Raw genomic sequence first — 23,369 nt, 5'->3', positions numbered from 1 at the left:
AGCTCCAACCAGAAAACACAAACTATTAGGAGATAATAGGAGTTTGGAATTTGTACCCAGCTTTTTCCCGGGTTGTACATGCTGGGTGCCATTTACATATATACGTTTGGATAGTTTCTAGCAATTAGGTAATCGCAAAAGACACAGATGTGATATTGATCCTAAAATAGATTTCCTTACCGAAATCGATGCTCCCAACAGCTGGGAATACCAATATCCCTGTTTTTAAAATCTTCTTTCTGGGGCATGCTGGAGTTGCCAGAGCTGGCAGGATCGACAGGGTTTTATACCTAACAATTAGCTTCGTCAGTTCTCCCAGTCAGGGACAGCTGGGGGAGCTACTCGCCACCCCCCCTCGAGACTTCTAACCATTGAACTTGAATCAGGATGAAGAGGGTATCCCGGGATTGGGAAATAGGTCAAAGGTCAACAGTATTCTTTAGATATAGTGAGGAGTGGAATGTATGAAGTTAGGCTGTCCCTACTTCACATGCAGGGGGTAGAGCCACTGAGAAACACGGACCTGAGAGAAACTTAGCAATCTTGCATAGTATTGGCTCCACAGGTCGGAAGGAGACATCGGGGAGCAATTTATACATCAGGCCATTCGTTTGAGTGGCACAGTTACACAGACCTCTCAACTTTGACCACCTCCCGATGGACTGCGCTTTGTTCATGACACCAAGAATTATGGACCTTATAATAAAAGTACCATTTGAAGAAGACACCCGTTTGGAACGGACACGACTCCAACAAGTTAAGCTAACCTTATTCTATATTCAAATGGCATTTGTGGGCAGGCAGTTTTTAAGAGTGTCTTTGGGTGAACAAGACGTCATGTGTGGAATACAGCCAGAGTTCCGAGGAGTCTTGTGAGTAAACCAGATACAGAGGAGAGTTTACCTAGCATGTAATGGGTACTCAGTACAAAATCTTATTTCTGTTTCATTTATCAAAGAAATAAATGTTTTCTTCTGGATCACTGATAACAAGGAGGCAAAAATAAAACAATTTGTTTTTTGCAAACTAAACTGATAATATCTTCAATGGCTTTTGTTATAAGAAAAAGTCTTGGTAAAATTTTGGATATAGTTCTTCTGACTCTTAAGTTCAAATAAAAACTTCCCAAGATGAGTTTTTTTCATAGATTTTTTTCTTCTACTGAAAACTAGAGTTTTTGGGGGGTAGTGATGAGAGTAAATGTTATTTAAATTTTTTATCTTACACAACAGATGCCATATTAAAAGGAAAAACGGTAATTTCTCCTCACATAAAGTTTTTCAGTAACCTGGCAAGAATAGCGTAATCACCATCGTGAGCTTCAAATGGCCAGGGAGCCTCAAAAACAATATGGCGGACCAAATGGAAACATTTTTGCTGAAGCAGCATTTTAAGAACAAGGGTGAATGGGGTCATTTCACCCAGTACTAGTTCCGTAGAGACAAGTCTGGCCATCTATGTCTACTCCCAAGCCAGAGAAAAGTTAAAGAAAATGTTATGACCAGTATAATCTAAACATACAGAATCTGCAAAATATGAGTCGTAAAAGTGAATTTTAAGGTTGCGTGCCTAGAGGTTGAACTTCAGAAATGCAGACTTTATCTAATCTCTCTGAGCCAGAAAACAAAACAGTCAATCCTTTGTACATCCGGCAGAACAAAGAAACAATGTAACTGGGAAGTGCCTGGTCTGAGAGAAGCTGTCCTGGAAACAAACACTTAAAACCCCATTTAAACTGTGATAAAGCCAGGTGCTGGCAGGGCTCCACGCCTCTCTGCGTGCTCTAGAAGCTAGAGTTTGGAGAACACCATGGTATTAAAAACATTTCAATTAGAAATCTGATGCTTCTATTTGGGGTACAAGCTTCTTTGGCCAGGGTCAGTGTGTACCATATGTGCATATGTGTGTGCGTGTTAGTGTGTGTGAGTGCTAGTGCACAGGTATATCATGGCATATATGTAGAGGTTACATGGCAACCTTGTCATGTAATATGCCGTGCTGTCGTATTCCACCTTGCTGGAAATGGGTTTTCCTTGTCACAGGTTTTACTAGGCTGACTGGCCCGTGAGCTACCTGGCATAATCTTTTCTCTGTTTCCTATCTTGCCCTGGGAGTACTGCGTGTGTTACCATGTCTATGTCTATGTGGATTCTGGGGATTCCAACTCAAACCTTCATATGTACATGAAAAGCAATTAATCCACTGAGCCATTTTCCAGCCTCAAAATTCCATATATATATATATATATATGTATGTATGCATGCATGTATGTATATATGTATGTATGTATGTATGTTATATGTGTGTGTGGGTGCATATTTAACATTATTTGACAATTCAGTTATATAACTGCCAAGCCAATTTTTCTGTTCTCAAAAGGAAAGACAAAGCTTGGCAAAATTCCTAAGCCAAAATGAATTATGTTTTCCTCAAATTAAAAAAAAAAAAGTCACTCGGAAAGGTGAAAGTTATATTTCTAATGCAAGTAATATTTAATTCTTATAATTTTTGTCAGTGAGTTTTACTAAAAAACATCAATGTCTATTGATCCATGGACTCCTAGGCTTCAAATATGTAATGATTGAGTTTATTTTAGAAATAAATTTAAACCAAGAAGAGTATAGTCAACCTATGCATTGGTGACAACAGGTATATAGGGTATGTAGGGTGCCATGATTTACAGTGAGCCTCCTCAGTTGGAAGAGAAGCTGAGAAACGCCAAATGCAGGTACAGAAGGTTCAGCCACGTATCTGACACCCAGGGGCAGCCTGTGCACTCCTCACAGAATGGGAAATTCTGTCCTACATAGTGTATTCAGTCTGACCACACAGAGTCAGATGTCCAAGGCAGTGACAGGCATGTTTGTTTACAGAAGTCTTCAGTTGAGAGCATACTCAAACCAAGCAGGGGCAGGGACGACACTCATGCTGACTAACTCTAGGCATGTGGAAGCTTTCTTGAACGATTGATTTATCTATTATCTTATGGAACTAAGTTGGAGTTGATTAAGAAGTGGTTGTAGGGGTTGGAGAGATGGCTCAGAGGGGTAGAGCACTGAGGGCTCTTCCAGAGGTCCTGAGTTCAATTCCCAGCAACCACATGGTGGTTCACAACCTTCTGTAAGGGGATCTGATGCCCTTTTCTGGTGTGTCTGAAGATAGTGACAGTGTACTCACATACATGAAATAAATAAGTAAATAAATGAAGAAGAAGAGGTGGAGGAGGAGGAAGAGGAGGAGGAGGAAGAGGAGGAGGAGGAGGAGGAAGAGGAGGAGGAGGAGGAGGAGGAGGAGGAGGAGGAGAAGAAGAAGAAGAAGAAGAAGAAGAAGAAGAAGAAGAAGAAGAAGAAGAAGAAGAAGAAGAAGAAGTGGTTGTAACATAGAGTTAAACACGAACTTTGAAAGTGTGGGAAAGAGACACATATAAGACAGCAAGTCATGCCTGGAGTGGATGTTGACTTCTCAAGGGAGTCTCCTCATTGAGTTTTAAAGGATTTTCCTTGCCTGTTCCTTTCCCCTCTAGATGCACTGTGTGTCCCTAAGGTCCTATCACTTTGTGCTAGATTACTCAAGAGATGTTTAAGTTTTGTCCCTATTTCATGTCTTTGTTGTTGTTGTTTTAAGATTTATTTATTATTTCATGTATATGAATACACTGTCGCTGTCTTCAGACACCAGAAGAGGGTATTGGATCCTTATTACAGATGGTAGTGAGCCACCATGTCGTTGCTGGGAATTGAACTCAGGACTTCTGGAAGAGCAGCCAGTGCTCTTAACCAATGAGCCATCTCTCCAGCCCCCTATTTCATGTCTTTACTATTTTCAGTTCATTCTAGGTAGACTTCTCCTATCTACCAGCCTCTCCCACCTTGAAGCTGCAAGAACTTCATTAGCACCCACTGAAGACCAAAGCCCAAGCTTCCTGATGGGGACTCAGGGCTTTCCTGACATTGGCAATCTCTCCTCTCTTTAATTTTATCTTTCTTTACTGTCTCACTCTGTCCCAGGAGACCTTTATGCCATGTTCTGGTAGATCTACAGAAACTGGGATATCTATCAGTCTTACTTAAAAGTGGGTGTGTAGCAAACGTGGTTGATAGCAAGGTATATTTACTTGGCATTTTACATAAACTGGAACGGACATTAATGATTCAACTAAAACAACTGGAAGTTTGTTTTTTGTTTTTTAATTCAGGGAAATCAGGTAAGGGTCGAGCATAATCCCAAATGATCCCTACTTACATGTACTTGGAAATGAGAAGGGAAAAACAGCCTAGAAAAGGAATTTCCCACAATTCTCAGCACATTTAATAGATTTCTAGTAGGATGAATTGTTATTTGTTTGTCGTTATTGCTATTTGACTATAGCCAGCTTTCTTGCTTATTTAAGGATGCTGAAATATTTTATGCTGATATAGATTGCATAATATTATTGTGCCGATACATCAGGTTGGCACAATGTCCCTGTAAATCTCTAACAACCTAAAAAGGAAATCAGAGCAGTTTCAATAATCATTTCAATGGTCAATACCACGGTGCAGATTGACATGTTGTTCCTGTCATTAAAATGCAAACTACCACATCATTTTCCAGGTCACTGTACAAAACACTAAACACTCACTAAGTTGGGCTAGTCAAGGCCAGCGATCTGTGACTCTGAGACATACATGAGAGGAATAAACAGAATAAGATGAATTATCAAGGTAGTTAACTTTGACTTGGGTACATCCCAACACTGGCATTTATCACGAGGATGGCTATAGGCAAGGGATTTTATCCCTTGTTTCTCAATTCCCTATCTTAAGTTGAGCAAGCAATGCATATTCTTCAGAGTTATACTAAGAGGCAATGCAGGCAAAGCGTTAAGGGTAGCCTTGGCACATGCAGGGCACTCTGTAGAACGTGGTTGGTGTGAGTCTAGCTGTTAAGATTGTTCTCCACACAGGGTGCTTTCCCCTTGTTTGAAAAGCTTGGAGCAAACATGTCTCAAATTTGGAGTTTTTTTTTTTAATATTTCCATATACATAGTAAGATATTTTGAGGACTGAACCCAAGTCTAAACACAACATCTGCATGTTTCATTACATCTTGTGCACATAGCACAAAGGTAATTTTATATACTTCGAATAAAAAAAAAACCCTGCAGAAAAAGGAGTTTCAAGGAGTGGGATTTTCCTCTTGTGACATCATCCCAGTACTCAGAAAGTTTCAGATTTTGGAGGATTTCAGATTCTTTTGGATTAGGATGCTGGATCTATCCAGTAATAAAGGAAATCTTGATGCTAAAATTGAAAAGCAGAGAATAATATCCAGGGACTGTGGGCTTAAGATGTGAGCTTCAGGCAGGAGACACACTCCAGCAAAAATTTTAAGGCCATGTAGGACTTGATAACCAGAACAAAGACAGCAAAGTCTCTTAATAACCCTATGAAGTAAGTGCTATTTCTTTATCCCACTATATAGATGAACAGATAGCCCCAAGGCAGAAGGGAACTCTTTTACATATCCTGGCCAGTGAACAGCGGAGGTGCTCAGCCTTCTGAATTCCTCTCTGAATCACTATACAAACTCTCCCCTCAGATGCCCACTCCAATCTCCAGGAGATAGAGTCAAAGTCATGAGTATATTCATGAGAGGCTGAGGAGGGAGAGTTGTCATGAGCTTGAGACCGGCCTGGGAGTACCCAGGGAGACCTCGTCTCAAAAGCAAAAACAAAACCAACCAAACAAGCAGAACCCCGAAAGTAAAACAACAAAAAACCCATACAGTCAACATAACAGATATTTTATCCTTTCATGTACTAAATAAGAAAAGTTTTGTAGCACAAAAGTACAAAAAGAAAGAAAGAAAGAAAGAAAGAAAGAAAGAAAGAAAGAAAAGAGAAGAAGAAGAAAAGGAATCAATCAACCAACCAACCAACCAAAAAAAAAAAGAAAAGAAAAGAAAAAAAAAACTTTCTTCCTGTAAATCACAATAAATAGTTCCAGGCCTTATAGATTTAACCACATATAAGAAGGCATGGTCTCCAAATCCTACTGCGAATGGATGATGCCAACGGCTCCCAAGTTGCTTTGCTGCACTTTGAGTCCCTGGCTCTATTATTTCTAAGTTCATGTTCATTTCACAGAGCGTAGAAACCAGGAAGTTGTTTTTTTTTTAAATGACAATCTGTGCCAAAGATTTTGATGGTAGAAAGTTACAGATAGTTTTCAGAAATAATTTATTGTATTTAAAGTTATAGTTCATTTGTAGGTTGAAGCTGGAAGCCCTAGGAGCCCTGGAATAAGGCTGTGTTTGAGAGAGGTGTGGTCTTTAAGGAGGTGAATAAGTTCAACTGGGGCCGTTAGGTTGGATCTAATAGGATTAGGGTCCTTTGAAGAAGAGAAAACCAGAGAAGAGAAGGGAAGGGGAGGGGAGAGGAGAGGGGAGGGGAAAGAAGGGGAGGAGAGAGAAGAAGACAGGAAAGAAGAAAGGGGAGGGGAGAGGAGAGGGGGGCTGGAGGGGAGTGGAGGAGAAAGGAAAGGAGAGGGAACTGGAGAGGAGAAGAGAGGAGAGGAGAGGAGAGGAGAGGAGAGGAGAGGCGAGGAGAGGAGAGGAGAGGAGAGGAGAGGAGAGGAGAGGAGAGGGACACAGTCATGCATGGATGAACAGGTCTGTCACACTAAGGAAAAAGCCTACACGGTCAAAAAAACCTGTAGACATTTTGACTTTGGAATCCTAGCCACAAGGATGGTGGGGGGGTGGGACATCAATTTTGGTTTTAGATCACTCAAGTTTTGGTGTGGCAGCCTTAGTCAATCCCGCATAATAAATAGCATTTTGGAATGCAAATAATAGCTGCTGCAGTATCTTCAAAATTGAAGTGCCTAAATGTTTTTCTTACCGACTGAGAAATTCACCATGCTAAGATAATTAAAATCATTTGAGGGCGGGGATTTTCAGACATTTTTTTTTCCTAGAAAGATTAATAAGTAGCTGAGATTAACAAGATGAACACCACCTGTGAGTATTCACTCCCCAGGTAAATCTCCCACCTCTAGTTCCCTGGGCGCAAGAGGATGAGATAATGTATCAGAAACTGGTCACTACCTCAGCCAACAACAGTTCAACACCCAAAGTGACAAGTCACGTTCACAGGAAAAGCCTCAGTGTGACCTGCTGAGAACTTGACCTCTGTACAAGGTCTTTCTCCTGAAAACCCAAAACCTGGAGCCCTAGGCTAAGCCTAAGAAAAGCGTCAGCCTTGGGCTATAGAGCAAATCTGGGAGGGGGGGGGGGAGGTTCGGTATTAGGATGGGGAGAGGGGTAAGTAGAGAGGGGAGTGGTGGGGGGTTTGCCTGGGGAGGGAAGAGGGAGGAGTAGAAGGGGAGAGGAAGGAGAGTGGGAGGGGAAAGGGAGGAGAGGGTGGGGAGGGAAAAGGGGGAGAAGGAGGGAGAGGGAGAGAGGTATCAAATACTCAAAAGCTGTCTGGATTATCAGCAACAAGGAATGTAATATAGGGACCCCCCAATTAGGATTCTGGGGCAGAGAAGGGAGATGGGTAAAAACAAAGAGAATGAAACTCTATTATGGACGAGCTAATCACGATAATACCGGCTCACTCACTGCCACAAACACAGTCATGATAAGGAAATATGAGATATCTGTGTGCTATCCATTGTCATAACGTTTCTGTAAACCTGAAACTTAAACTGAACTAAAGATGTAGGCCCTCTTCCATATATATATAATTTTCTTTTTGACGGTGTCTCCCTATGTAGCTCTGGCTGACCTAAAACTTGATACGTAAACCAGGCTAAGGCTCAAACTCACAAGAGATTCAACTGCCTCTGATTCCCAAGTGCGGGATCAAAGATGTGCTCAGCGAATTTAACATCTTAATGCTGGTGAAATGAACCAAAATTTTCACAAATATTACAGAAACCAAACAGGGTCTAGTTATTATTTAAACACCTACAGGTTGCCAGAGGCTATGGCTTTGCCAGCTCTGCTTTAGAATCTGAGGTTACAGTCTTTGAAGCATGCCCACTTATTCATTTGGTATGGCTATTGTGGTTTTTTTTCCTGGTAAATTCACGACGACACAACTTGACATTCACAGCATTCTTCTTGCAGTGTCAGCTAATGAGCAGATACACTTGAGAATAGCCCACTCTCTTCCCTGTGGGTATGACAGCCTGGTACTCATGGGGCAGGACAAAGTCCTCATTCAGGGGTGTTGTGCAAGGCTGTGTGCTATTGCCAGTATAACCTCGAATGCCTGTTCAAGACTACAAAGACAGGGGCCATGGATTTTATAAACCCATCCGTCTCCCCAGGGATGTTCCCTTTGCTATCCTGAATAGTGAATACTTGCTAACCTAAATTTAAATTCACATTTTTCAGGTCAGATTTGAAATCTGGAATGGAATGTTTATTATTGCTAAGATTCTAGTTATTTGATTTTTTTTAATTCCTAAGTCCAGATCTACATAAGGCAAAATAATCAACTATTCTGGACTGTCGGTAAAATCCATCACCAAAAATCACTCCCAACCATGTAAGCAACAGCCCGATGTCAGCTGATGAGTAAGTCTTGCTTTTGTTATGATTCATACGAGATCAATAAGACGGGTAAAAGGCAGCAAAGAAAGAGCTAACGTTTTGAATGATGTCTTTTGTTTGTTTGAAGCTTTGTCTGAGTTGATACTGTGCCAGTTGGCACTGCTCTAGTAATAGTAAAATATGATTTATGAACCTCATCACTGTAGCTTAGCGATCAATATAGAGGGATAATAGTTCTCTTTTTCCCCTTAACAAAATAAACACATGTCTTTAAGACCTAGAAAATACTACATATAAATAAACAACTGAAAATCATCCCCGAAACAATATTTAAAAATCTTAATCCAAAATTTTGTATTTAAATGAAATCTTTATCTTAAAGACAAGGAGAATTCTGAGAAAGAGTACGCCTGTCACACAGACGAGCACGGGGAAATGACCATTAGGAAAACACCATTTGTAGTTTTCATCATCTACATTTTATCCTGAAGCTCAGGAAATGTGTGGTGAAAACGACCTCCTTAAGAAAAATAATGAGCCCGGGGATGTTACATCACTTGTACCGTGCTTGCCTAGTATGAAGCAGGTCCTGGGGTCTGTCCTTTGCATGCTAAAACAACACCATCAATATAACATGAATATTTCTTATGCCTCACCAACAACCTCTGGACTTGAAGCATCTCCCTGTGTGATAACTTAAGGCTTGTTTTATGCTGCAAACATCTACAGTGAACCTTTGCTCATGATCTTTTGTCCAGAAACCAAACTCTTGGGTTAAACAACTGTCTGCAAGCTCCTTAAGGATTAAGGTTTTCCCAGAAGCTTCTGAAAATGCAGCTTCTTAAAAAAAAAAAATCAATCTCTCTGCTCCACTAAATACACACTGTTGTGTATTTAGACCCTTTCCAGTGCAACCACTGTATCTGGAAGTCCGAGGTCCAGCATCCCACAGCTCTAGTAATGTGAGTATCCACGGAACTATCTTCAATTTCCAAAAAAACCCCAGCAAAGCAATGACTGAAAATACAGCTGCTGCAACTCCCAGAAAACCATCTGATTTTTCTCTCTCTGGTTCCATATAAATACAAGAACATTCTTAACATGTAGCTTATCTTTTCAAATTAAGGTTCCTTTAGTCCTCAGAAATCACCTCTATATTTCATCTGCAATAAGTCAAAACACGTCAGTGGGCGTTGTGACTTTAAAAAAAATTAATATTTCATTTCAAGGACTCACTGAAATTTCCTGACCCCGCTTGCATTGCCCTTCTGAAGGTTAGTCTTCAAAGAGCCATGGCCAAAGAAATCACCTTTGTTCTGGTAGAAATGGGAAAGAATCATAAAGATAACCCGTTTCTCAGTGTAGCTTTCAGAATTTTTCTCTTTGGTTTGTCCTTCTGGCTGAAGGAACAGAGTTGGTAAAGGCTACGTCATTCGAGAATTTGCTACTTAGTACCCTCATGAGGTGAGGAGCCAGTGAGAGAAATGCTTGTAATAGTCCCTGCAGGTGGGAAAAAGTAGGGAGGGCCTGAAGCTCTCTCTTTCACAGGTTAGAAGATGGCATGTGTATGTTATGGGGCACAGACTCTTAGCATCCACACATGGATGGAGCAGCTGGGAAATCACTGACCTGAAGTTCAGAGCGATCAAAGGATTTTCTCTACTGTTTAGTAATTCAAGAAATACAAAGTCACCTTTGCGCCCTCATTTCAAGGGACTTCTCCAACTTTCCCTATGAATAGTATCATCTTATTCCTGACAATTTTATGTCCTGGTTCTTGCCTTATATGTATAACCAGGCATATCCTTAAATCATCACAACTTTAGTCTCAAACAGTTACTTAAGATGATCTGATGTTTGGCAATTTAATGAGATGGAAGCCCAAACTACATGAATTAAAAAAATTCCCTCTACAGCCCCTCTCTCTCTGTACCCCCTGAAACCCCCAAAACTTCTTTTTCTCCCTTTCCAGGTGCTGTTTAGTTAGCTGCTGTTCAGAGCACTTAGGGAGCCTTTAAGAGTCAAGCAAGCTACACTGACCAGATCTCAGCCAACTAGAAGTCATGGTCCAATATCATCACAGGTATCTCTCTCTCTAAATCTATATATGATATATAATATATAAAATATATAAATAAATATATATTTTCTTTTTAAATGCCCACAGTTCAAAGAAAAGCTCCGGTAGGAAAAGGCAAGGCTCAACTTAGAAGTGGCTTGGCCATCCATTACACCTGTTAACTCTTTACCTGTCTGTAAGACCAGAGTTCTCTCTTCTCCGTCCAGAGAAACAATCCTGAAGTTATAGACGGTCCCTGCTTGTAAATCCTTGGGGTCACATCCATATGTAAAGTTGTCTATCCGAATGGGATGGCACCACATGGGCCCTGAGGTGTCACTGCTGTAGATGAGGCTAAAGTTACAGGGTGAGCCGAAAGTCTTCCACTGGATAGACGCTGACAAGCTAGAGACCTTGGACTCCAACAATGTGAAGTTACATTTCACCTGCTCTGCCACTCCAGTCTGTAAAAAGAATCAGAGAGCACAGATTAAGTCCACAGTCTGCACGGCCTAGAGACGTCTGCAGCAACCTCCCCAAGTCACCTGTCCATCCTCCAGCCCAGCAAAGAGCCCACGGGTCAAGTGGCTGGCAGGAGACTTTCACCCTACTTGTCCAACTTCCCCGGGAGCAGCTGCAGACAGAAGGTTGCTTTCTTGACAGCAGGGCGAGCTGTCAGTTTGGTAAATGGTAGAGTTTCTGGAGAGGATAGCTCTCCCAGATAGGATAGGAGCAAGAGATTTCTATTCCTTCCCCCCTAGCAGCTCAGCTCGGGAGGCTGGTAACAGGATAGATTCGGTTCTTGGCGGGGGTGGAGCATCATCTCCAGTCCCTTCTCTCTGCTTACCTGCAGGGCGCTCAACGTGATCCACAAGGCTAGTAGCGCTCCATGGCTCAGCATCTCGCTGGGAGGCCAGCCAGAGCACCTCGGGTACCACTTGTTGCGCGCTCAGCGCGCCCCGCGGGCGCAGCGCCGCGCTACCCTCGGGCTAGCGATGCTCAAGCGCAGTGGCCGCCGCTGCTTCTGCTGCCGCCCGGGGCGGGCTGCGGACACGACAGGCGGCGGGGACCCGCGGCGCGAGGCCCTTCCCACGCTGCCATTCTGACCCGCGCTGCCTCGCCCCCAAGCCCCGTCCGGGACTTCCGCAATCAAAAGGCAATTTCCTTGTCTCCCGGCAAAGGAACAATGCTCCGGAGAGGGAGGGAGCCCTGAGGAGCCAACGCCTGAAGCTGCCAAGGGGGCCTGAGGCCAGCCAAGCTGCCACCCCCTCCTGCCTCCGCTGCCACCACCCCAGCCAAGGGTCCTTTCCAGGGCTGCGGGGTCCTGCTTTCTCCTCCTCCTCCTCAACTTTCACTTTTTCCTTCTCGGTGGTCCTCAGCCCTGTTGTCAAACCGTCAAACATTGCCCAAGCCTTCTCTCTTTTCAGCCCCCCCCTTCCCCTCTGCACACCCAGCGCCCCCCTCTCTATCTTCCTTCCTATCTTTCTCCAGGGCCTCTTTTTTCCCAGGCTTAAACTTGACCTGAACACATTTCCCTGGGTCGCCCACACTCTTTCCTGAAGCCTTTTATTAGAGGGCTTTAGTCCTTCTCACCTCAAAACACTCATTTGTCACAGTGTATATCCCCTTGACATCAGCCAGAGAGAAAAGACTGGCGAAGAGCCCGCCCATCAACAGGAGCTCCATCTCCCCATCCACTTCCCCATTTCTCTAGCACCGGTCTGTGTGATCCCTAAATCTTAGGCAAATACTGTGAACCTACAACAAACTAAACCATCACCCATGTGCTCTAGCCCCTGCAAGCAATTTCACCGCTGACCATGCTGCGGAAGGGCATGTCATGCCCAGCTGAGAGAAGAAAAGCAACTATCAATTCAGTTCACTGGGAAACACTCCAGTATGACCAGCTCTTTCCTACACCTTTCAAAGCAGCCGCGCTGTTTTCCACATTAACAGCAAGCATATTAGAAACTGTCCTATACCCTGAAGAAATGTGTCTAAACGTAGGCCCTAGAAATAACTCCATTCGAAACGCAAACGTACTTAGCGTTACATAGGTAATAATAGCGACACTTCGCAGCTCCTTTTACAGGAGGTGCTCAACAAAAATCAGGACCCTACTGAAGTAATTAAGACAAGGCAGTCCTGTTTCGATTCCTTTTACTGTTTTTTTTAAGATAGTTCTTAGCTCTCTACCCCTGACCCCACAATTGCCATGTCTGCCTTGGGGACACAGTTGAGATTTCCATGCCTGGATTATGGTCCAGATGTATTAAGCAAAATAGTTGGCGAGTTGTGTCTAAAATGACTTCTATGCTCTGGCAGGAAGGAACATTGTGAGGTTCTCCGATCATCATCTAACTTTGATGTATCTTTGTGAGTTTTGCCTTTTAAAAATGCCATAATCCCTGAGCTTGGGCACCACGAAACTTTCAAGAGCTGTGAGCCTTCTCTTGATCTGATCATGAATAAGGACTCACAAGTCTTACGTGGCGTAATCAGGGTGGTTGTCAATAACTATCTTGCACGGATCATTACATCACATTTCAAATCACTGGGAGAAATAAGACATATATCCCCCCCCCCTTACAGAGTGGATACTACAGAGTAGATAAAGACGTTCTTGACTACTTACGTCTAAGACTTATGTAGAGAGACTGTAGAAAACTTGAAACAAGTGGAAATTACTTGCATTCTTTTAGAAAACATGCTTGTCACTATTTCTTAATGAAAAATGGAGTTTTAGCCCATTCAGACATCCCGGGCTTTACAAAGCAGCTACACACAGCCGTGAATCTCCCTTACAAGTCAGCAAGCGCCCACCGAACATCAAGCGCCTGCATGCTTTGGGGAAAACGCAGAGTTGCCCGTTTCCTCACCCAGGTTTCTTGCCTCTCTAACGACATTTTCATTCCCTGTATTTTCAGTCTGCACACCTTTCCGACTCGTTACCCATAGTTCCTTCTCTCTTAGCAGTGTGCTTCTAGCAGTCTACTTCATTCCCAGCAGCAACTGCCTCGAGTCTTGACAGAAGTTTCTTCTCAGCTTACTCTTTGTCAACATCACCCCTTCCTTACCTCTCTGTACTGGGAAAACAAGCCTACTTCAGTTGAAGAAGCAGAACAATATTCTAAAGGCGAGAGAGAGAGAGAGAGAGAGAGAGAGAGAGAGAGAGAGAGAGAGAGGGCACTACTGTAAAATTACAAGTGGGGAAGCAACTTTGAGAACCTTCTTCGAACAAGAGTTCCCTTGTCCAGCAGCAAGTGCATCCAAATCATCTTATTCTGTTATTTTATTTTGGTTCTTGTCAACATTCACTCCCTGTAGAGGACTCATTTACTAATTCCTGATGTCTATGCTTTTCTTCATCATTTTCCTCTGGGAGTTTACATCTTTTTCTGGTTGGTTTTCTGATTTGCAGTCTTCCTCCTTAAATAGACTAAATATTCACTCTTGGACGAGTGTGTACACACACACATGCACTGGCATGTTATATTCTTCTTGACCAATTTTCTAGCGTATATAATAATCCTTCCTTATGACTTTAGACAGGTACACCTGAAGACATTTGAAGAGGAGCAAACAGGACTGTGACAATCTCTGTTTAGATGTTTCTACATTAGCAGGAACCAACCTAGGAACAGTAGCCAGGAAGTAAAAACTTGTGCCTTTAAATCCATCTTTATTTTTTTATTTTTATTTATTTTTTTTAGGTTTTTTTGTGACAGGGTTTCTCTGTGTAGCCCTGGCTGTCCTGGAACTCACTCTGTAGACCAGGCTGGCCTCGAACTCAGAAATCCACCTGCCTCTGCCTCCCAAGTACTGGGATTAAAGGCGGGCGCCACCACTGCCTGGCCCATTTTTATTTTTGAGCTACCAAAGATGAACATATATATTTAGAATAACTGAATTTAAATCTTTTTTTTTTTTTTTAGTATCTTCCATATAGTTGAAGAATCATATCAGTACACAACGGAAAGAGCCAATAGGCATAAACACTTCTTTTCCAAAGGTAGGTAACTGCAGAATTTATCGGTATTCTATCTTTAACATCTTAAGGCTGACAACAGAGCTTCCGATGCTTTGTGGGTTCTAAATATCCCACCAAAATTAACACAGAATGAGACAGCAGGGCCAACTTAAACCACTAGGACTTATAGGGGCTGCAGAGGGAGCTAAGCAGTTAAGAGCACTTATTGCTTTTGTAGAAGACCTGGTTTCAGTTCTCAGCAGTCACATGGTGATTCACAACCATCCTTAATTCCAGTTTCAGGAGACTGGATGGTCTTCTGACCTCACAGGCACCAGACATGTGTGTGGTGCACATTGTATAACTTCAAACAACACATTCACAAACATAAAGTAATGTTCCAAAAACATGGAATCGCAGCTACTGTACTAAGCGTAAGACACATGCTTGAGGTCGTCTTTTTGATGAAGGGTTTATGAAGCTGTATAAACATAAAGTATAAATACATTGACGTGTTTCTATATTCGCTCTCTCTGTTTGGAATTCCTCAGTTGCCTCTGAGTCCATCACACGGCCCTGCGTTCACTTTAGAAGTCACTGCATTCCAGGAATGCAGACCGTTCTGCGCTATTGCAGCGGATAGCATTCTCTCCTAGTCATCAGGAAACCTTTCCCAGACTCCACAGGAAGGGTGTGGCTGCTTCTGACTAGACATCAGTCACCGAGCAGTTGTCTTTTTTAAAAACTGTGATAAAGATTCCTGGTAACAATCCTGTTTGAGTTAAGGCGGTCATTACTTACAAACTCACAGCTAAGGCAGCTAAGGGTATAGCTATGGCTACATTATGAACGTAAACACCGAGTCTTACACGGGTCACCAGGAATCAAGAGCCACTGTTTGGGAATGGTCATTTTATGTCTTCGTATATTCTTCATACTTATGAACTTACTGCAAAGAGTAACTTAAAGACGCAAGTAAGCAACTCTGTAAGAGGCGTATAGGGCACGGTGTACAAGTTCTTGAGTATAGGATCCTTCATTCCTGTGGGGTCAGGGGAACCCTCTCAGCCCTCACCATTCTGGAAGCCCTCAACCTCAGATACTTGCCTTTTTATAGAGATTCCACGAAGGAGGGCAAGTTGAATCATTGACCAATCATTGAGCAATAAGCTCAACCTTCAGCCCTCCCCCCTCCATGAGACCCTTCCAAGCTATTTCTTGATATCCTCAAGCTTCTTCCGCCCATTAAATGTTTATCAGTCATGCCTCTAAAAATCACTTTGTTCATAAAAGCTTGGTCTTGTTGAAAACATTGATCCCCTCCCTTTGTTCATTTGAAACTGTTTGAGGGACCTAAGTCAAATGTCTTAACAAAATATATTTGAATTATTCTGATGCTAGAAGAAATGATGAAGATTATAGGAGCTGTGAACCAGGAGCTGTGGCTAAAACAATATGAATAATATGATGTTCCTCCAGATTTTAAGGCCAATGGGCCCATCTGTGGTCCAGTGCTTCCTCCCCTACACGTGCTTGACTGGGGTAGATAGAGTTGGGTTGTACTTCTTACACCCCTAAAATGTCAGTTACCTCACCGTGGAGTTAGTTGTACAGTGGCTGCACCTACACATGATTTGGTTTGAGTTAGGCACAACGTTCTCACATCTCTCCTTATCTCAGGGTGAGTGAGGCCATTCCCCAAAGAAACTCAGACCCTGCACGTGATGCCCATGGCTTCCATCCCATCCAGAACACATTGCTTTTCCTCTTCTGCTCGCTAGGACTCCACTCGCAAAACAAAGGTGCTATGAGCGTGTGCCCAGCACCTGGTGGTAGGCACTCTCAGGATGCTACCATCATATCTTGTCTCCTATAGCCAGTAGCTTTTTCTAAGCGTTCGACCACCAGGGTTTACACTAACATAAAAGTGTGCCTGCTGGATGGTCCATATAGCATCCATTGATGTCTCAATAGGAAGGAGGTGAGCTACTGCAAACCAGATTGACCAAGGTGTGAGTCAGATAGCTCAGTGGCTGAGGAAGCCAGAGGACTAGGAAAACTAACCCAAGCCTCTCATGAGCAACTAAATGGTGACAGTCCTCACACAGGACCTGGTCCAGGCTCTGGTCTATGTTTGAGGCCTTCCTCCTCCAATGTCAGACATCATAAGGAAAAGGTGACCTTTATATTTTCACCTCACAACTTACTTGCTTAGTTCAGAACAACAATGTGTGTCAATGTTCTAATTCTTTACGCATTTGAATACTGTCTGTGGCTTTGGTCCTTTGAGAGAAATTCTCTTAGGGTAGATCATTGCTTTCTCATTCTGCACAGGGTTCAGAATACAGTAGAATCTCAGTAAATATTTTCTGAGTGAATGACTGGATCTTTGTAGCTGCTTGGTGAATGCTGTCATGTGAATAAATGCTCTGACAAACTCTTGTGAGTATGATCCTGGTACATGCTTCCAAATGTTGTCCTGAATGGGAAAAGGAGGAATTGGGGGGGGGGAGAGACAGAGAGAGAGAGACAGAGACAGAGAGACAACCACACAGAATCAGAGAGAGAAAGAAACAGAGACAGTCAGAGAGACAGACACACACAGGGAGACAGAGAGGGACCAAGAGAAACAGAGAAACAGAGTCAAAAAGATAGACACACAGAGAGTGCAGGGGCGTGGGAAAGAGAATAAAACAGGAAGAGATTGGTTTTGAAGGAAGAGGAGAAAAAGTGAAATGAGATAAAAGTGAGAGCAAAAACTGAAGGAAAAAGGAGGAGAGGAGGAGGAGGGGGAGGAAGGGGCAGAGGAGGGGGAGGAGTAGGAGTAGGAGGAGGGGTGTGATGATGAGGAGGGAAAGGAAGGGGATAGGATCGATGAAGAGAAGGATGGAGAGGAGGAGAGGTGCTCCCGTAGGACAGTGTATCAGTGCTTATCTGAGACCTTGTTGGGAATCCATGTTAGAGGGCCCTACCACAGCCCTAAGGGATCCACAATGCAGTGAGTGGTGGAAACCATTTGTTTCAACAAATCCTCTGTGCGATTCGGTGAGGAAGAACTAATCAAACTCCAATGGCAGTCTGGATTGTCCCCTAATAAACCTTCAACCAGAACTTCATTATTAGGCGAGTTAATGTTAACACATCCTTCTTAATTTCTCTTAAATGTCACCGACCCCTCTGTTTCCGAGAGGTGACAGCGACTACTTAGGGGGTCTTGAACAATTTTAGAATTTATAAATTGGTTACCTTTATAATAAATATCAGGCATGTCTTGATTTTTATAACATTGCATGCAGAGTAAAGTGTGGGTGCTAAAGAAAGAAAGTCTTGGAGACACAGTCTACTCTAACATCATTGTTAGGCACAGGACACAGACCAGTCTGACGTCATTCTTCCTAGGGAGGATTATTTTCTCTAGTATTAGGTATCAAAGCCAGGATCTTGCACATGCGTGACAAGTGTTCTGTCTCCCATTTATATTCTAATCCTGTATTTATTTTTCTTCTCTCTCCATCTATCTATCTATCTATCTATCTATCTATCTATCTATCTATCTATCTATCATCTGTCTGTCTGTCTGTCTGTCGTCTGTCTATCTTTGATCAGAGGCTTGCCAAGTTGCCTTGATAACCTTGATCTTGCTCCATAGCTCAGGAGGAAGGCGTTGAGTTTATATCCATTTGCCCAGCTTCTGTGTAGAGTAGGTGAGCTCATAGACCCGCTCACCAGGTCTGCAAGAAGTGTGCATGTGTGTGTGTGTTTGTATATGTGCATGTGTGTGTGCTTGTGTATGTGCACGTGTGTTCATGTGTGTGTGTGTTTGTATATGTTCATATGCAGATGTGTTCATGTGTGTGTGAGCGTGTGTATTCATGTGTGTGTGTGCATGTATGTGCTGTGTGTGCATATGTGTATGTGTTCGTGTCTGTGTTTGTATATGAGCATGTGTGTGTGCATATGTGTTCATATGTGTGTGAGCATGTATATTCATGTGTGTGCTTGTGTGTGTGCATATATGTGCTATGTGTGCATATGTGTATGTGTTCATGTGTGTGTGTGTTTGTATATGAGCATGTATGTGTGCATATGTATGTGCCTGTGTATTCATGAGTGTATGTGCATGTGTATTCATGTGTGTGTGTGTGTATGAGTGTGTACACTGCCTTACATCTCTCCCCAGATACCAAAACATTCCCTCCCAACTTCAAGCCTTCTATATATATATTTATTTTTTAAAGCTGAATCCAATTAGTGCTGCCCATATGCACATGGTGGTAGAGCCATCTTCAGGAGAAGCCATTCCCCGGAGAAAAATGACAATCTTTTACTAACAGCCTTCAGTTGCCAACAGGTCCTCAGCTAGATGTGGGCCTGGTGAGCCCCTCCCCACCCCTTGCTGGGCTTCTGTTTGCCTTCATCTTGTGCTGGTCTTATGCAGGTAACCATGACTATGTCAAAGAAGCTTTTATTTAAATCTCATGCAAAATCTTTACTTATAGGTTGGCTTTGTTTATTGATCTGTCTTTGTAGCTGAGGATGGCTTTGAACTCCCGATCCTCCTGTCTGTACTTTCTCAGTCTAGCATTATGTACACATACAACCAAGTGAAGATGGTACTCAGGATAGAAACCAGGGCCTCATTTATGCTGAACAAACACTCTAACCAGCAGCACCAGAATAATTCTTAAAAGAAGGCATAGCAACCAGGCAGATGTGTCAACTAAAACCAACCACAAGATATCAAGTCCCTTTCTAAATTTCCCTTTGTATTGCCTCAGTTGAAGATTGTGGTAAAAGCTAATTAAAGTCGTGTTAGCTTTTACCACAATTTTAACCTGCAGCAAGCACTGTTGCATTTTCAAAGAAAAGCCCTGGAATAGAAGAAATCGTAATTTTGATAAGTGGTTATATATATTTTTAAAAAAACCTCATGGCCATCCTGGTTTGTATTTAGAGATAAAAGTTTGGAGTACTTAAAGAAATCTTTCTAGATAAAGTTCCTAGATCAAGAGACTCTAGGAAATAACAAAACATCTGGGGAGGGGGTGAGTTTTAGGCATTGAAAGAGGAGGCATAAGTGTGTACACAGTGCAATTCTCAGCAAAGGGCCAGGCGTGCTAGGACCTAAGGTTGGTAACAGTAAAATATTGTTCTATGAGGAACAGTAAGACACATCATGGAAACTGAGCACTCAGTGATACTGAAGAATAACAGAGTCCACAGGAGAGAATATCTTTCTGAGGACACTCAAATGACAGTAAATTCACTCTGCATTCTATCGTGTATCCATAAGAAACTGTTCATTAAATCAGCATGGGAGACATTTAACATCTATCCAGACTCCTGGCCATGCCTCAGTTTTCTGGAAGAGGGGGAGGAGAGGGAGTTGCCATCAGTAAACTCCACCAGCACTCTTAGATTTTATTTTCCACACCAATTTCTTATCTTTTTCTCTTTTTTTGCCCCCCCCTCTCTCCCCCTCTCCCTCTCCCTCTCCCTCTCCCTCTCCCTCTCCCTCTCTCAAAATCTGAGAGGAAATGGACTTTCTGTAGCTTTCATCCTGGCATTGTAACCACAGGTAGTCATATGATGTACAAGTACCAGGGACTCTCAGGGCATTTCAGGGAATCGCTTCTTCAAGGTCCAGGGACATCCCCAACACCATCACTGCATCTGTGCCAACACCATAGCTGCCACTACCCAACCCAAGAGACAAATCTGTTCACACACAAGTCAAGTCAGGGCAGCAAGATTTCCTACAGGGCAGTCAGTGTGCATAGCTTCTAGGTAGTACGGCTTTGTAGGCTAGACTGTGATATGCACAGTATCTATCCTACCAAATCTTGACAGTAGATAAAACATGGCATAAGATAGGCTTTTCAAGAAGAGTTAAATGGGATTGGATAGATAGACTGTCAACTAAAAGTACCCACTGCTCTTGAAGAAGGCTTGGGGGTTCTATTCCTAGAACCCATATGATGATTCATGACCATTGGTAACTCTAGTTCCAAGAACTCTGATAACCTCTTCTGACCTCTGTGGGCACCAGACACCCATGTGGAACACATTATTCACACGCAAGTAAAACACTCATATATATTAAAGAAATAAATGTAAAACAATTTGTAAAAAGAAAACCTAAACAAACAAATGATTGAAAGCCAAAGTCATATTTTAAATATTCTGCAGGTCATATTGGGCATTCAATCTCTGAGTTCTTTAGACATTATAAAGAAAAGAAGAGGCTTATAATGCGATCAATATATATGACCCTTGGCTTGTCCAACAATATCTTAGCATTGCTTTAAAAGTCAAAATAAAAAAGACAATACTGAGAAAAATAAAATCGTTTCCTTGTTTACAAAAAGCCTTCAAAAAATCTTGATTTTGACTCAAAAAAGAAAAAAAATATCAAAAGATAGAACCATGATCTTCCTACGTTCTTTTTGTTTCTTGGTTATCTCTAATTCGACATCACTTCCTTACCCCACCCTTCCCTCTTGGATGAGGCAGACACAGGCATCTCCCAGACCTCTGAACACTGGGCTGACAGTGATCAAAGCAGAAGATCAAAGGACCTTATTATCACGATTTCCACAAATGCAACGTTAAAACTATCAGCCAGATTTTAGAGGCCTTGAGGGAAGGAGGCCTTTTCTTCATCACCTCCTCCTCATCCCCAGGTCATGGTGAAGGGATCACTCATATATTGACACACTAAACCTTTACATTCTCCCACTAAACAAGGGTTTGGCAAAGAATTCTGTGCAAATCTTCCAGAAAATAACATCCTCACTCATCCCAGTGCCAAATTAGAACTCTTAGCATTCAAGACTCTAGTCCCTAGCCCCCAGCCTTACTAGAAATTGACATGCATGAAGCTTTTGTCTATGGCATGGACCCCCAAGTCCCTGTAAGAGCTGTTTCTCAACAATCAGGAGACACACCTGAAACTGCTGCCTGTACCACGGAGGTCAGAACCCTCAGTAAAGTACTCGTTTGCTGAGTTCTGCCCCTAGCTCTGCTTTCTTCCCTTGTCACACCACCCCACACCCCCAATATCGCAGAGAGAAGAGCAAACAGGAATGTCCACAGGCATACAGCCCAGACAGCAGGCATCTAGTGAGGGTACACAACAGCTTGCTCCTTCGCCTGAATCTATGAGGGATCTGAAAGAAGAGAGCCCTGGCTCCCAAGCAGAAGGTTCTGCAGTGGGAGGTTCTCATCTGGACCTGCTGACGGTAGCGTGTTCCCTTGGAGCGCAGGAGAAATGGAAACAGATGGTGACTTTAGTCATAGCTCCTGGAATTCACGGTCTCTCTCCTTACAGGACTTTTCTCCAGATTCTACAGTGAGGGGGTTTCACAGCTGTTATTCTGTGCCTGGAATCTGAGGGTGCAAGGATAGCTGAGGTAAACTGTGGAGACTTCAAGTCCTTAGTTCTCCCTTTCCAGGGTGTCTTATCTTATCTTCATACTTAGCATGTGGCTCAGCAGCCAGTTCTGATTTTTGGCTTCACTGTCTTTTTTTTCTTTCCTTTTTTTGCAGATTCATCTCATTTCTTTCCTATTGTGGAAAGAATAGACACATATTCATACACACAGACACACACACAGAAACACAGACATACACTCATAGACACACACACACACACACACACACACACACACACACACACACACACACGATGCAGCCATGGAATAGGCCATATGTGTTAAGATGGCTGTTTCTTACTTCAGATCTCCTAAATCAGACCTCTCCTCTCCTTCTTCCACCCAGCTTCTCCAAAGCCCACTTTGCTGTCACCACAGTTCCTGAAGGAGACACATCTTGGTGTATCCGAGCCACTGGCCTAGCTGTCACTCAGTACCGTCCTGGGAATGCCACTCTCTGAAAGTCTGCTCAGCAAACTTCTTCGCTGATTTCTTTTTATTTCAAAAATAATTGTTTTGAAAGAATTGCACGTTAACAGGTGACCTGTAAGACGTACACACAGGATTTCTACAACCTTTCCCGGGATCTACCAACTTCTTCTCACTGTCTCTTTCTCCTCCTCTCCTCTGCAAATACAATAAATTTACAGGAGCTATCTCAGACTAGGCTGTGGGCATCCTGAATTAAGTTTGCAATCTCAGTAATGTCGCTAAATTAAGGAACTTGAAAATTAACGCAAAACTTAAACCCACACTCCACATTTCAGTTTCTTCAATGACCATGATACTTCAGTCATATACTTTTAGTGGTCCCTGTTTTCTTTGTAGTAGAGGACCCTGCGTTGCATTGAATTGACAAGTCTCTTCATTGTCTTAAGTTTGGAGGCATCCTTGAGTTTTGTGAGATGAACTTTATTGTCTCGTGTTCTTTGAATGATTCCAGCTGGTTTTCTGTAACATTTGCCCCCCCCCCCCAGAGTGATTTTCTTGCTACTGAATTCAGGTTCTATAGCCCCAACTATGCTTTCTGGAACAAGCTGATTGTTCAATTATCTTCTGATCACAAACCCAGCTTCATATTAGTGTCCCTGGGAGATTTTCTTGCTGGAAGTGCTGATTTCCACTTCAGGTGAATCTGATTTAGGAGATCTGAAGTGATTAACAGCCTCAACACATATGGCCTATTGCATGGCTGCATCCTGCATGTGTGTGTGTGTATCTGTGTGTCTATGTGCATGTCTGTGTTTCTGTGTGTGTGTCTGTGTCTATGAGTATGTGTCTGTGTCTATGAGTGTGTGTCTGTGTTTCTGTGTGTGTCTGTGTGTCTATGAGTATGTGTCTGTGTTTCTGTGTGTGTTTGTCT

The 23,369-nt window shown here is 42.7% G+C and overlaps 1 protein-coding gene across 2 annotated transcripts in view; it reads right to left on the bottom strand.

The window, feature by feature from the left end:
- Ptprb (protein tyrosine phosphatase receptor type B) overlaps positions 1 to 23,369 on the bottom strand; it is a 114,408-nt gene that overhangs the window by 75,444 nt on the left and 15,595 nt on the right. The window contains exons 1-2 of one of the 2 annotated variants that reach the window (XM_028759120.1): positions 11,451 to 11,505; positions 10,794 to 11,067 (exon numbers count right to left, since the gene is read on the bottom strand). In XM_028759120.1, coding sequence (XP_028614953.1) covers positions 10,794 to 11,067; positions 11,451 to 11,504 — 328 coding nt within the window. In that variant the 5' untranslated portion in view covers position 11,505. Of the gene's footprint in view, positions 1 to 10,793; positions 11,068 to 11,450; positions 11,506 to 23,369 lie in introns of those variants that run through there. The other variant, XM_028759119.1, reaches the window with a different exon arrangement.

The sequence above is a fragment of the Grammomys surdaster genome, unplaced genomic scaffold, assembly GCF_004785775.1.
Source record: "Grammomys surdaster isolate TR1022 unplaced genomic scaffold, NIH_TR_1.0 126271, whole genome shotgun sequence".
Taxonomy (NCBI): domain Eukaryota; kingdom Metazoa; phylum Chordata; class Mammalia; order Rodentia; family Muridae; genus Grammomys; species Grammomys surdaster.
Note: the sequence above shows the minus strand (reverse complement) of the source record. Positions and strands in the feature narration are given on the sequence as shown.